At 37.3% G+C, this 13300-nt stretch overlaps 1 protein-coding gene across 1 annotated transcript; it reads left to right on the top strand.

Moving 5' to 3' along the window:
* Positions 1-4320: 4320 nt before the first annotated feature.
* Positions 4321-5994, top strand: LOC104425311 (transcription factor MYB60). The gene is made up of 3 exons (XM_010037969.3): positions 4321-4566; positions 4720-4849; positions 4987-5994. The coding sequence occupies exons 1-3, from the start codon at positions 4434-4436 to the stop codon at positions 5783-5785; spliced, it is 1062 nt and encodes a 353-aa protein (XP_010036271.1). The 5' UTR covers positions 4321-4433; the 3' UTR covers positions 5786-5994.
* Positions 5995-13300: the final 7306 nt, after the last annotated feature.

The following is a 13300-nucleotide window of genomic DNA, read 5'->3' as shown; positions in this document are numbered from 1 at the left end:
CAATTATGTAGCTACCAAGAATTAGTACATAGAATTGACTATATCAATGCTGTGTTTTGCGTCAACGTATGTGATGATGAAATGAGGCTGTAAAGGTTAATGCAAGATAGTAGAGTCTATTGTAGAGATGTTCCATTAAAAATAAAGATTTTTAAATGGCAAACACACGGTCCGCGTACTCTTATTTCTACGTGACCCACTTTCATTGTCATTGATTAGGTAGTTATATTTAAAAAAATTTGACCCTATTAATAGTAATAGATATTAGTTTCATAAAAAAGAAAGGGGCATATAGGCCGTGTATTTGAAATTTTTCCATAAAAATGATTTCCCTATATTAAGTGATAACAAGGGTGCCTGCTATTAATTGCAGTTTTCTTGTAGCAAAGATCAAAGGTCGAAGGCGATGCGAAACTTCGGATTAAATGTTGCTCCATGGACTAGGCTATTGTCAGCATCTGCCTATGTTAGAAAACATTATGTATATGGTAAGATTGATTGACATAATTGATGGGAATATGCAATGCGAGAAACTTTTATAGCATTGATTATGACCCACTTATTTAAAAATCCATTTACCATCTATCGAATTGTTTAATGTATAGATTCCTTAACTTAATCTTAGTATATCTAACATTACTCATATCATTAATCTCGGTCACTAATTCCCCACCCTATCAAGCCACCGAATTCAATGCTGGCGGCCCCTTGTTTCCCTCGAAAAATCTTCCAAGTAACAAGAAAGCTCTTTAAACATCCATTCTTGACTTGCACTCAAATAGGTCAGATTCTATACCTATCAACAACAACAACAAAATGGACAATTGAAAAGGAGGAGAGAATTGTAGAGTGACCTCAAGAATCGACTTCAAAAGTTAGGGTTCTTGGTTGTAACTTGTATGCATGGGGAAATTGAAGCCTCAATTTTGTATACTAAAGAGGGATATGTTTAGGTTGTAACGTCACAATGACTCAACAAGACTAAGGGCTTCGCATACGAAATTCTTGTGAAAACAAAACACGAAAAAAGAAGAAGAAGAAGCTTAAATAGACAATAGCATAACTTTCTTGGTGAAACGAAAGGACAAATAATTGAAAACCCTTCGATGTTGCGATTGGTGTGGGTTTTAACCAAGACTTATTAGCCAATCTAAACTATTTATACCGCAAGGAAGAGATCCATGATAAAGAAGACAGAAAATTCTCAAAAGAATAGGAGAAAATTGCAAAAGCCACCCTCGACTTACCACATATTATATTTTGCGACCTCATTTTCTTTTATTTTTCTGAAGCATCCTTCGATTTCAAAATCTATATTTGAAAACCCCATAGTTTTAAATTCTTGCATTTGTTGTTATAACTTTATAAAAAAAAAATAGAGAAAAGCACCTTTTTGGTGGGAAGATTAATGACCCTATACACCCCGAATTTAAAGTGTGAAGAAATCTCACACATATAATAAATTGGGATGAAACTTAGCTACACGTTAACATGCTGAACCCAAAACCTTAAATTTATGGATGCTCTAAAAGCATATGTATATATATATATATATGTATATACAAAGTATATTGATTCAGATAATAAATGATGTGGGGTACTTTTAATCGTTTATATTAAATATCAAGAAGCATATACATAAAGGGTGAGAAAAATAGAAAATTAAGAACAACCCCTGTAATTAAAAAAAAAAAAAAAAAAAAAAAGACTTAATAAACTTTGTCTTTATCTGTTTATTTTTTTTGGGTGGCGAATTTCCACAGCTTTATGAGAAGTTATAAGCGGCAAGAGAGTCAGGGAGACAATTCAACCTTCTCTTTTGACTTTTGCTTCCACATTTACTCCCATTTATTTAAGCTTCTAGCTCAATGAAACGACCCTGGTGACTCAGCATGGTAAATCAAACTCAAAACTACAATAAATAGATAAATTAATAAAATTGAAATTGCCCCTTCCCCGTAATTCAAATTGAAAACCCTTCGATGCTGTGATCGGTGTGGGTTTTAACCGAGAATTTATTAGCCAATCTAAACTCTTTATACCGCAAGGAAGAGATCCATGAGAAAGAAGACTGGAAAATTCTCGAAAGAATAGGAGAAAATTGCAAAAGGCACCCTCGACTTACCACATATTAAATTTTGCGCCCTCGTTTTCTTTTATTTTTTGGGTTAATCAATACTGAAAAACCCCAAACTGGTACACTTTGTGACAAATTTACCCCAAACTATTTTTTTGACCATGAAAACCCTAAACCGATACACCGTGACAAATTTACCCCAACCGACCATAAAAAAAAAACCTTAAATTGGTACATTTATGACAAATTTACCCCAAACTAATTTATTCGACCGCAAAAAACCCCAAATTGATAAATTTGTGACAAATATACCATTCGCTAAATTGGATTAATACCACAAAAAAATCATAAAAATTGTAAACTCTGACAAATGGATCATAAAATCCCAAATTGATATATTAGTCAATTGTCACGGGTCATTTAACTTAATAATTTGATAATAAAATTTAACGAAAACTAATAGAGGGTAAATTTGTCACAAGTATACCAGTTTGGGGTAAATTTGTCAAATGTATACCAATTTGGGGTTTTTTGTGGTAAAAAAATAGTTTTGGTAAATTTGTTATAAGTGTACCAGTTTGGGGTTTTTCAGGATATTAACTCTTATTTTTTTGAAGTATCCTTTCGTTTTCTTTTATTTTTCTGAAGCATCCTTCGATTTCAAAATCTACATTTAAAAACCCCTTGGTTTTAAATTCTTGCATTTGTTGTTATAACTTTATAAAAAAAATAAAAAGAGATTAAAGCACCTTTTTGGTGGGAAGATTAATGACCCTATACACCCCGAATTTAAAGTGTGAAAATATCTCACGTGTATAATAAATTGGGATGAAACTTAGCTACACGTTAACATGCTAGACCCAAAACCTTAAATTTATAGCTGCTCTAAAAACATGTATATACAAAGCATATTGATTCGGATAATAAGTGATGTGGGGTACTTTTAATCGTTTATATTAAATATCAAGATGCATATACAAAAAGGGTGAAAAAAAATAGAAAATTAAGAATAGCCACTGTAATTTTTTTTTTTTTAAAAAGACTTAATAAACTTTGTCTTTATTTGTATTTTATTTTGGGTGCCGAAGTTCCACAACTTTATGAGAAGTTATAAGCGGCACAGCAGCCAGGGAGACACAACATTCAACCTCCTCTTCTGACTTTTGATTCCACATTGACTTCCATTTATTTAAGCTTCTAACTCAATGACTAAGCATGGTAGATCAAAGTTTGGATTTGATATTATCAAAATTACAATAAACAAATAAAATAATAAAATTGAAATTGCCCCTTCCCCTCAATTCAAATTGAAAACCCTTCGATGTTGTGATCGGTGTGAGTATTAACCAAGAATTTATTAGCCAATCTAAACTCTTTATAGCACAAGGAAGAGATCCATGAGAAAGAAGACGGAAATTCTCAAAAGAATAGGAGAAAATTGCAAAAGCCACCCTTGACTTACCACATATTATATTTTGCGCCCTCGTTTTCTTTTATTTTTCTGAAGTATCCTTCAATTTCAAAATCTACATTTGAAAACCTCCTAGTTTTAAATTCTTGAATTTGTTCTTATATCTTTATTAAAAAAGAAGAAGAAGATTAAAGCACCTTTTTGGTGGGAAGATTAATGGCCCTATACACCCCGAATTTAAAGTGTGAAGAAATCTCATGCGTATAATAAATTGGGATGAAACTTAACTACACGTTAACATGTTGGACCCAAAATCTTAAATTTATAGGTGCTCTAAAAACATATGTATATACAAAGCGTATTGATTTGGATAATAAATGATGTGGGGTACTTTTAATTGTTTATATTAAATATCAAGAAGCATATACATAAAGGGTAAAAAAAGTAGAAAATTAAGAATAGCCCCTGTAATTAAACAAAAAAAAAAAAAAAGACTTAACAAACTTTGTCTTTATTTGTTATTTGTTTTTTTTTTTTTTTTTTGGTGGCGAAGTTCCATAACTTTATGAGAAGTTATAAGCGGCACAGCAGCTAGGGAGACCCGCATTCAACCTCCTCTTCTGACTTTTGCTTCGACATTGACTTCCATTTATTTAAGCTTCTAGCTCAATGACTCAGCATGGTAGATCGAAGTTTGGAATTGATATTATCAAAATTACAATAAATAAATAAAATAATAAAATTGAAATTGCCCCTTCCCCTCAATTCAAATCACCCCGTGTATATATATGCACTCTCATGGTCTCATGGAACTATTCATACGGGACCATACACACACACACACACACACACACTCAGTCTCACCTTCAAAGCAAAAAAGAACAAGAGACACCTTAGAGAGAGAGAGAGAGAGAGAGAGAGAGAGAGAGAGCAGATATTGTGGCTATGGGGAGACCTCCATGCTGTGACCAAGTGGGCATCAAGAAAGGGCCATGGACTCCTGAAGAGGACATCATCTTGGTGTCTTACATTCAAGAACATGGCCCTGGGAACTGGCGATCCGTCCCGACCAATACAGGTAACGGCAGGCGTACCCTATTTGCCCAGATCTGAGCTCGACCTCGATCGATCTTTACACGAGTTACGGTAATCTCTTATGAAGTATTGATTGTTCATGAATTTGTTGATTGTCTGTTTTGTTTTCTTTCCCTTTCTTGGGTGGGGGCAAAAGGGCTGCTGAGGTGCAGCAAGAGTTGCAGGCTCAGGTGGACAAACTACCTCAGACCAGGAATCAAGAGGGGCAATTTCACACCCCATGAAGAAGGCATGATCATTCATCTCCAGGCCTTGTTGGGTAACAAGTAATAACTTTTACCCTCGAATCGCCACGAAACGTTCTCGATTAATCCGATTTTTCGATGATAATTGTGTGTATCTGACCTTTTTTTTCGCTATTTTTTCTAGTTGATTATCTGGGATTTTTCCTTTCCCGTTTCAGATGGGCGGCCATAGCTTCATACCTCCCACAGAGGACAGACAATGACATAAAGAACTACTGGAACACCCACTTGAAGAAGAAGCTCAAGAAGTTGCAATCGCCATCATCATCCTCCGCGATGGACCCCCACAACATGGCCTCCTCAGACACAACCACCCCCTCGAGAAGCATTGATGAATCCCATCATCAGAGAAGGGCATCAAGCTGCTTGGACCTCATCGCAACCAGCAGCCCTTCCTCCTCATCTTCCACTCTCAACAAGCTCAGCCACACCTCCACATACGCCTCGAGCACCGAGAACATTTCGAGGCTCCTCGAGGGCTGGATGAGATCTTCCCCGAAAACTAACGGCAACACCGAAAACGACCGCCCCAAGTTCCTCGATGGGAAGGGTTTTGCTGGCCACGAGAACAACGGTGGTGGCGGCGGCGGCGGTGGCATCTGCTATCGCCCCAAGGCCGAGCATCAAGAACCTGGCGATCCCTTGATCTCCCACGACGAGTTTGAGTCTATCTTGTCATTCGAAAACATGAACAACAAGTGCAACGTCTCATGGGACAAGTCCAATGGCAATTCAACTCATCATCCTCATCATCACAAGGGTGACTGCAGCGATGATCGACCTAGCGATGCGAACGAGGATGAGAAGGTTCACGGGATGATGATGCTGGAGAGGAATTACAATAAGGCAAAGCCGTCCGAGCACGCGCCGCCGCTAACCTTTCTAGAGAAGTGGCTCCTCGACGAGACGGCTTCCGGTCAAGTAGAGGACATGATGGATTTACCTTCAATGTTCTGATGACAACCCTTTATTCCATGTTGTTGTTCTTTTCTTGTTTAGGTTTGGATTGAAAGGACAAAAGAGAAAAAAGTATACATATAGTTTTAAGAGGCTTTTTGATGTATGTGGTACTTGGTCATGTGGGGAGGTTCTAAAAGAAGGCTTAGGATCTCTACTTTGCAGCTTTTTTAAATCTAATTTGGTTCCTTTGTGAATGAATTGCCAAACCTCGCTTAGCATCATTTCAATAGTCTCACTTGGGTCATCTGATGCTTTGCTCTCTAATCAACTTCTTCATCATCCGTCGTAACATGAGATGCGCAATTTGTTTATGTTATTAAGCACAAACGGTTGGTCCAAAATTTATACCGGCGGAGCATCGGGACATACATGGCTGTAGCTAAGAACACTCCTTGCAAATATACACATTTTACACTCTTGCTGCGAAGTAGATGAAGGATGAAACCTAAATTGAATGCTCGATTTTGTAAACATGGCCAGGATTGACGAAGCGGGCCTAGGCAACAATCTTTAATATCACTAGATAATAAACCTTTCTAGCCAGGCGGACTAATGGCGACCTAAGCGCTTGATTATGACGAGATAATGGTCCCGGTAACCTCTGATTAGAGCTGGAAACGAAGGTTGAGATTCTCACTCAACCTTCTTTTCCTCCCAAGAGGGTACGCAGCTGTTCATTTGAGGGTTTCAACAAAGCAAAAGAAGGAGGAGGAGAGGAGAGAGACTTATGACACAAGGGTGTGGGAATAACAGCCCATAAAAGTAAAATCGCCATTGTGTCACGAAATTCTTGCACACCCAAATGGGGTAAACGGGGGGTGGGTCTACTAGAAGCTAAAAAGAAAAGGAAAGAGAGGCCTTTTGATTTCATGGAGGAGCGAGAGATGGTGAAACATGTGATTCAAATTGACCTTTCGGTGTGAGAAGCTGGCAAACTAATGCTTATGATGCCATGCCTACCATGCAACTTATGTTCACAGGTTGCATCCAAGGGACCATTTTTTTTTTCCTCCTTTATTTTGCCCTCTTGTTCCCACAACTTTGTGATACCCTTCCCATCGAGGAGATATTTCATGCATCGGTCGTAACGGATCGTGATTCGGTGGCATCTTCAAGTCAATTGCACCTACGCTTTTGATAGACATGTAACTTCCCTTGATACCCATCGAGTTTTTGAACGTTGAAATCCAAGCAGATGTGGTTGATCGATTGATATGACATCAGCATGGTGCATTTTGACGCCGTCTTTATCATTGGACCTTCCATGTAATAAACTCAATGACATAATAGTTAGAATGAACCAGAGTAATGCTAGTAGACGACCGATGGAGTGTAGAGGAAGTCTCACGCGGGATTATGACTAAAACTAGTCCCTTACAAGTTTATTGTGCATAAGCCAACTATCACATCCCAACAACTTTAGGTCAATTACTTTGTCCACTGATCGGAGTCTTGACACGATGTCAAACGTTCGACCTCGTGACTTTGCGCCTCTATGATCCTAAAGCCGATGATCCGAGCATGTCAAAGCACGGTCTAATGTAAATATTTGCCAGATCTGGCCAAAATCAGGGCCGTGCGCGGCTGCTATGGTTGCGATGACTATCGTGACTAGTTGGTGCGGACTGCTTCATGTCTCAATCAGCCTTTTCCCCACAAAAAACATCCAGGCCCGTAGCAACGACATTCGCAGCACATATCGAACATATTATCCGATTCGAATGGAGGTTCGACTTTAGATCGGAATAGATAGATCTTGACATGGTTTTGATCATCAAATGTGGTCATTGCAGCGTACAAAGGGCGGCAACTTATGCTCACGAGCATGTGTTCCTTTGCAGAATGCATGTATGGTGGAGGATGATGGGGAAGGAATCGTATTGGAGGGTGAGTCGCACATGCTTCATAGCTTATATGCATGCAATATCAGTCGGCCTTGGCACGCTCTATAATTAGTATATCCACGACAGCAATTGGTCGATCGATCGGCTCGACGACGATTTGGTTTGTCGCCATTCGCGAAATGCTTCCGTGAAACGTGGTTTTGTCAGATTCCAAGAGAAAAAAACCATGCCACGAGAAAGAAAATAAGTGGAAAGAAAACAACATGCGACAAGTCCGATAAATGGTAAAAAAGTTGAAAACTGAAGAACTTCGGGTAACTTCCCCCTATATAGTTCAAATAGCGTGATGCTAAGAAAAATAAAATTTTCAGAATTCCGCGTAGAAGAAAACAACATTTCATGGTACATTTATCACGAACTGATTTTCACTTCACAAAAAAATCACGAATCAATACCTCACAATGCATTTACCCAAGCAAATCCTTGTCTCACAAAAATTCCCAAACGAGTACTAATAAACCGAATCTACCTTCAAGTCAAATTTCAAACTGTTCATAGGAAATTGATTTGAGGTAGATTTGGGATTAGAGATATCAATTTGGAATTCTTCGTGAGACAAAAATCAGTTTAAGGTAATTGTGTTGCGGAGCGCCGGTTTAGACTGGAACAAATGTTTTGTAGAAGCACCAGTTCGAGATTCCTTTAGTGGTGCCGAACATCTTCACGTACTATGCGGGGAAGATAAGAGGCAATTGCTAGATTTTCTTTTTGTTTGTCCCCCTTAGTTTTTTTCATGGCATGCATTTCTGGTACATATTAAATAGACGATTATATATTTTTATTGTCGCGCGCGTGGCGCGTACTTCACCTTGGGATGACGATGAACGAGAGAAACCTCGTAATTTAATGACGTGCGATTGCTCAGTTTCTCGTGGGGACAAACGTAATATTTTTAGCCTCTGCAAATCCCCCCAAACGCTCTGGCGATGCCAACTTTGCCACGGAAGCGACGGGATTTCAAAGTCAATCCTAAATTATTAATTTATTTAATATTATCCCTGAATATTGGCTCAATATATAATGCTCTCTATAAACTTTTAGTTTATTCAATGTAATTTTTGAATTTATTCAATTTAATTTTTGAACCATATGAAAACGTTCAATGTTTTCTTTGAACTTGAATGAATGCAAGATTAAAATCGGGTATTTTCATATAACTTAAGGACTAGACTGAACATTTACAAAAAGTTAAGGAATCAAATTGAACAAATTAAAAAAAAAAATCAGATATGATATTATAAATTAAGTAAAGATTAGAGAACTTATTGAATAAATTAAAAGTTCAAGAATAACATTTAATATTGAATTAAATTTCATAGATCATGTGGTACAGTACCTTAGCCGGAGCACTCGAATGTGAAGAAAAATCGAGTACTAACACGCTTTCGTGGATATGGAGGAATCGCAACTTAATACATCACTCAAGTACTTTGATGTCTCCTACATATGTCCTTCGTCAAAGTTCGTAAAACCTGTTTCCATGGCCTCTCTCTCTCTCTCTCTCTCTCTTTCTCTCTCTCACATATGTCCTACGTCATAATTCGTAAACCATCACTGTAAGTTGCATGGGTTGTGTTGCGATGTTATTGCAGAATGTTAATCTTTGGCAGGTTGTTCTTGAGAGTTTCTTTGCTTGCCGACATGCAGGCATGCATAGGTTGAGTAAGATAACGACTTTTGAACGAGTGCTGTTAGGGTTTTATTTCTTAGAACCGTGGGCTTAGGCCGAGAACGGTCTGAATAACACATGCTATCGGTCTATGATTAGAAATTCTCATCAGAATTTGATGATTTTAGAGATATGTTCCGTGCTTGCGGTTCACATGGCGATGATTGTGACTGCACAATTGAAGTAAATATCAAACCTTCAGCTAGAGGGTTTACTCAGCTCGGCTCGAAAGATTCATGGACTTTCCTATGACCTTACGCAGACCTACGTTAATTCAATGATATTACTGGTAAAATGCATCTCGATCCTCGATTTATTTTTAGTTTTTCAAGTCACGTGCCTCGATTTTTCTTTTCGGCAAATGCGATGGGCTCCATTTCCGGATTTAATGATGAGAGAGGGAGGGGAGGGAGGGAGGGAGGGAGAGGTGGATCCACATAATATGTTGAGAAACCTAATAATTTCACTTGGTAGGGGACCATTTGAGCGAAAGATGAACATCGCTCTTCTAAATGGCGATCATCTTTTTCTACCTAACATTGCATGGCTGGCATGTGAGACAATTCAGCCACCCCCTCTGGTTATGACCCTCATAAATGGGCCTTGTCCAAGCGGAAGCAAAACATTGTCATGGGTGTGGGACCAAGAGTGAGATCCCATCACACGATTCTTCTATTATTTGACGTATCGACATAATTTCACGCGTACAGATTAAGTGTCCTCATTCCAAAATTAGATAAATAAATTAAGCGGAGTCACATTTTCATCCTTGAGTTTTCTCGATCGTTGTAAAGTTCTTCTTGACATGTTCGGATTAACAAGGGTGGACTCGCAATGCCTTGCCCATGTCCATCCCCATTATGTCCACGATTTGCGGATTGGCTAGTAGGATCATCACGGATAGGTCGTTCGACAGCATGCGTCGGGACTTTTCTATGAAAAATTTGAAATCGAAACGGGCCTAAAAAATATCAGGGCGGGGGGACATTGCAACAATCGATGCATGAGGGGCTTTTTGCAAGAATCCGGAAAACCTGGGGAGCCAAATATAATTCGTCCAGAAAATGATAATAAAATAATAATAAAATGGACTATTAGATGGATAGATCTATGTGTGCACGCATTAAACGTTAACTTTTTAATGGGACCTGCTATGTCCTATTTCTTGTTCCCGAATTAAATCTTCAATGCGTGACACGTGGAGATTCTAAGAGGGCCGTGTAAGTCAACGTCCAAAGTACTAAAATTCCAGCCAGAGAAATATAAAGCAACATATATATATTTGCATCCACATAAAGCATTCGATTAAATATTTTTATAGGATTTGAGAAAATTTGAAAATCAATGAGTGTACTAAATTGAATCAAATCGAAGCCTATGATTCGAAAAGAGTGAAAAATTAATTTAATAGAAGGAAACTCATTTGCGCCGTTTTTATGTAGAACTTTTCTTGACGAGTGCCGCGAAGCATTTATTAAACAATCAATTAAGAAAACCTCATAGTTTCATTTTAACGTACTTGACTTTTCACGTAAATAATTCATATTTTGAAAAAGGAAGTATCCCATATCAAATATGTCCAATTAGTGCCTTTATAAGTGAATAAGACAAATTGTAAAATTCAAAACCAAAAGATCGAATGTTTGACTTAAAATGAGCAAAACTTTCTTCCTTTAGAATGAATTATGGCCCTCAACTTATGCTCCAAATTTTCTGAAATACTTATAGATTCAAATTGAACATAATTATAAGTGACTTAGATGATTTAGAAGCTCCAAAAATTACAAGCTCAAGTATTTGACCTAAAAGGAGCCGAACTCTCCTCCAATGAGAAGTTCCTTAAAAATGAACTATGACAACAACCCCCCAAAAAAAAAACTTTGTGTCTTAAATTTTCCCAAATATTAATGTAATCAAAATAAACACGATTATAAGATAAAGCTCTTCATAACATTCCCTTTTGTAGTATAATATTTACATTACTTATTTTGGGGGCAAAAGATAACAAAAAATTCGCACTTTGTAAATTGACATATAGTTTTTTCAAATTAGATATATCTACGAAAACTAAGATCGAGCTACAAAAAATGCGAATCGGGGTAGGCCAAAACAAACTTTAGGGGGGCAAGATGAGAATTCCATTAATCTAGCTTGGTATTCAAACTTCGGAGGGAGTGTTTTTTCAAGATTTTTTTTTTTTTTTTTTTTTGGTCGGTGTGTTTCTTCAAGATCGAACCCCGTGAGTAATGGAGGCGCATTATTTTCGTCTAATTACTGTCTGATCCCACTGCTATCAATGCGATTTTTCAATTTCGTCCTGGCACCGAGCGTCGCGATTAGTGTCGCCCTTCCCATCACTCGTCCACATCCAATCACGCCACATTAAGTGGCTTTGCTTTATGGCCTTCAAAATTAGGGGAGTACATGGCCCATTTCATGACAATTTTTTCTTATATTTTTGGGGAAAAAAAAAAGAAAAAAGAGAGAGAGATTCAGTAAAAGAAAAGAAAAAGACTTTTCATAATTGCTAAATGTGGGATTGGCGTCATTATTCACTGGGAGACCACACTTAGATCGACCCATATATCAGTGTCAGTCAATTAATGAAATCATTAATGCCAAATGCCAAGTGCATATGCACTGTCACAAATCAGGAGCCCCTTCAAAAAGCAGGAACCGGGGTCTTAAATTGAATTTAATTTCCATTATTGTGTGATAATTTAATTGAAATTGCAGGGCTTGTTTAGGCTAGGGTTCTGGGATATTATACAATAAGGGTATCTCATTGAATGCCTAAAAAACATTGACACTCCTTAGGAGCCTTCATGTCGTATCGGATACTTCGACATGTGTCTAATACTCTCCGACACTCTATTAACACGTGTCAAAAAATCTGACACTCTTTAACATTCGAGTCAAAATTTCAACATGTGAGTTTCTGACACACAATTCTGACTCACGAGGTCAATTTCAAAAAAATTCAATAAATGAATGATCAAAATCTATATATGTGAACCACCGCCTTGGTGGCCGCAATGGTTTGGGCTCTCTTCCTCTCACGAAAGGGAGAAGTTCGAACCCCCTATGCAGGGAGTGATGGGTCCTTCCTCTTATATGTTCCCTCAGATTTACTCGCCAGCTTGGATCACAAAATATATATATATATATATATATATATGTGTGTGTGTGTGTGTGTGTGTGTGTGTGTGTGTGTGTGTGTGTGTGAAAAAATAATAAATTAAGAAATAAGAAAAATATAATATTTTCTTCTATTTTTTTCTAACTATCATTTCTCGTAATACACAATTTACTCTCAATTATTTTCTTTTCTCTTTCGACATGTCTCACACGCAAATTTAAAATATAAATTGCTTATTTTTTTCTCTCCAAATTTTATGGATTTATTGAAATTGAGTTAAATTTATCAACTTGAACAATAAAGGATATCAATAAATGGTGGATTGATGTTTTTAGTATAAATTCATTCTAAATTTTTATTATTATTTATTTATTTGTGAATTTGAATCAAATTAATTTGATTGAAATAATCATAAAAATAATAATTTATTATGTATGTATAAAATATATATTTAATATATAACGTGTCACAACATATCAGAATTCTCTATTTTTTTTAAAAATTATGTATCGTGTCATGTCATATCACATGTCGCTTGTTGATGCTACTTAGTTAAATGCTAAGATGGAGTCCAGTGACGAGAAATTTACTGGTAAGAGAGAAGTGGTGATTTGATTATCTTGAAGACATGACCTTTCCGTCCATATTTGAGTCCTCGAAGAGGCCTACCATGAGAGCACCCCATGTTGCGTTCACACAGGGCGTGTGATTCTGGAAAGTTTTGGACATTGACAGTCTTCTAGAGCTTGTTCATGTCTACCTCATCCCACTCCCACCAAGATCGACGGGATTGCCGGGTG

The sequence above is a fragment of the Eucalyptus grandis genome, chromosome 2 (assembly GCF_016545825.1).
Source record: "Eucalyptus grandis isolate ANBG69807.140 chromosome 2, ASM1654582v1, whole genome shotgun sequence".
In the NCBI taxonomy this organism is placed as follows: domain Eukaryota; kingdom Viridiplantae; phylum Streptophyta; class Magnoliopsida; order Myrtales; family Myrtaceae; genus Eucalyptus; species Eucalyptus grandis.
This window is presented reverse-complemented; position numbering and strand designations above follow the sequence as displayed.

What these genes read in the sequence shown, in the direction of transcription:
- LOC104425311 (XM_010037969.3), top strand. Translation starts at nt 4,434, where the DNA reads ATGGGGAGACCTCCATGCTGTGACCAAGTGGGCATCAAGAAAGGGCCA. An exon ending in ATCCGTCCCGACCAATACAG is followed by an intron (nt 4,567 to 4,719) that starts GTAACGGCAGGC and finishes TGGGGGCAAAAG; the next exon opens with GGCTGCTGAGGTGCAGCAAG. An exon ending in CAGGCCTTGTTGGGTAACAA is followed by an intron (nt 4,850 to 4,986) that starts GTAATAACTTTT and finishes TTCCCGTTTCAG; the next exon opens with ATGGGCGGCCATAGCTTCAT.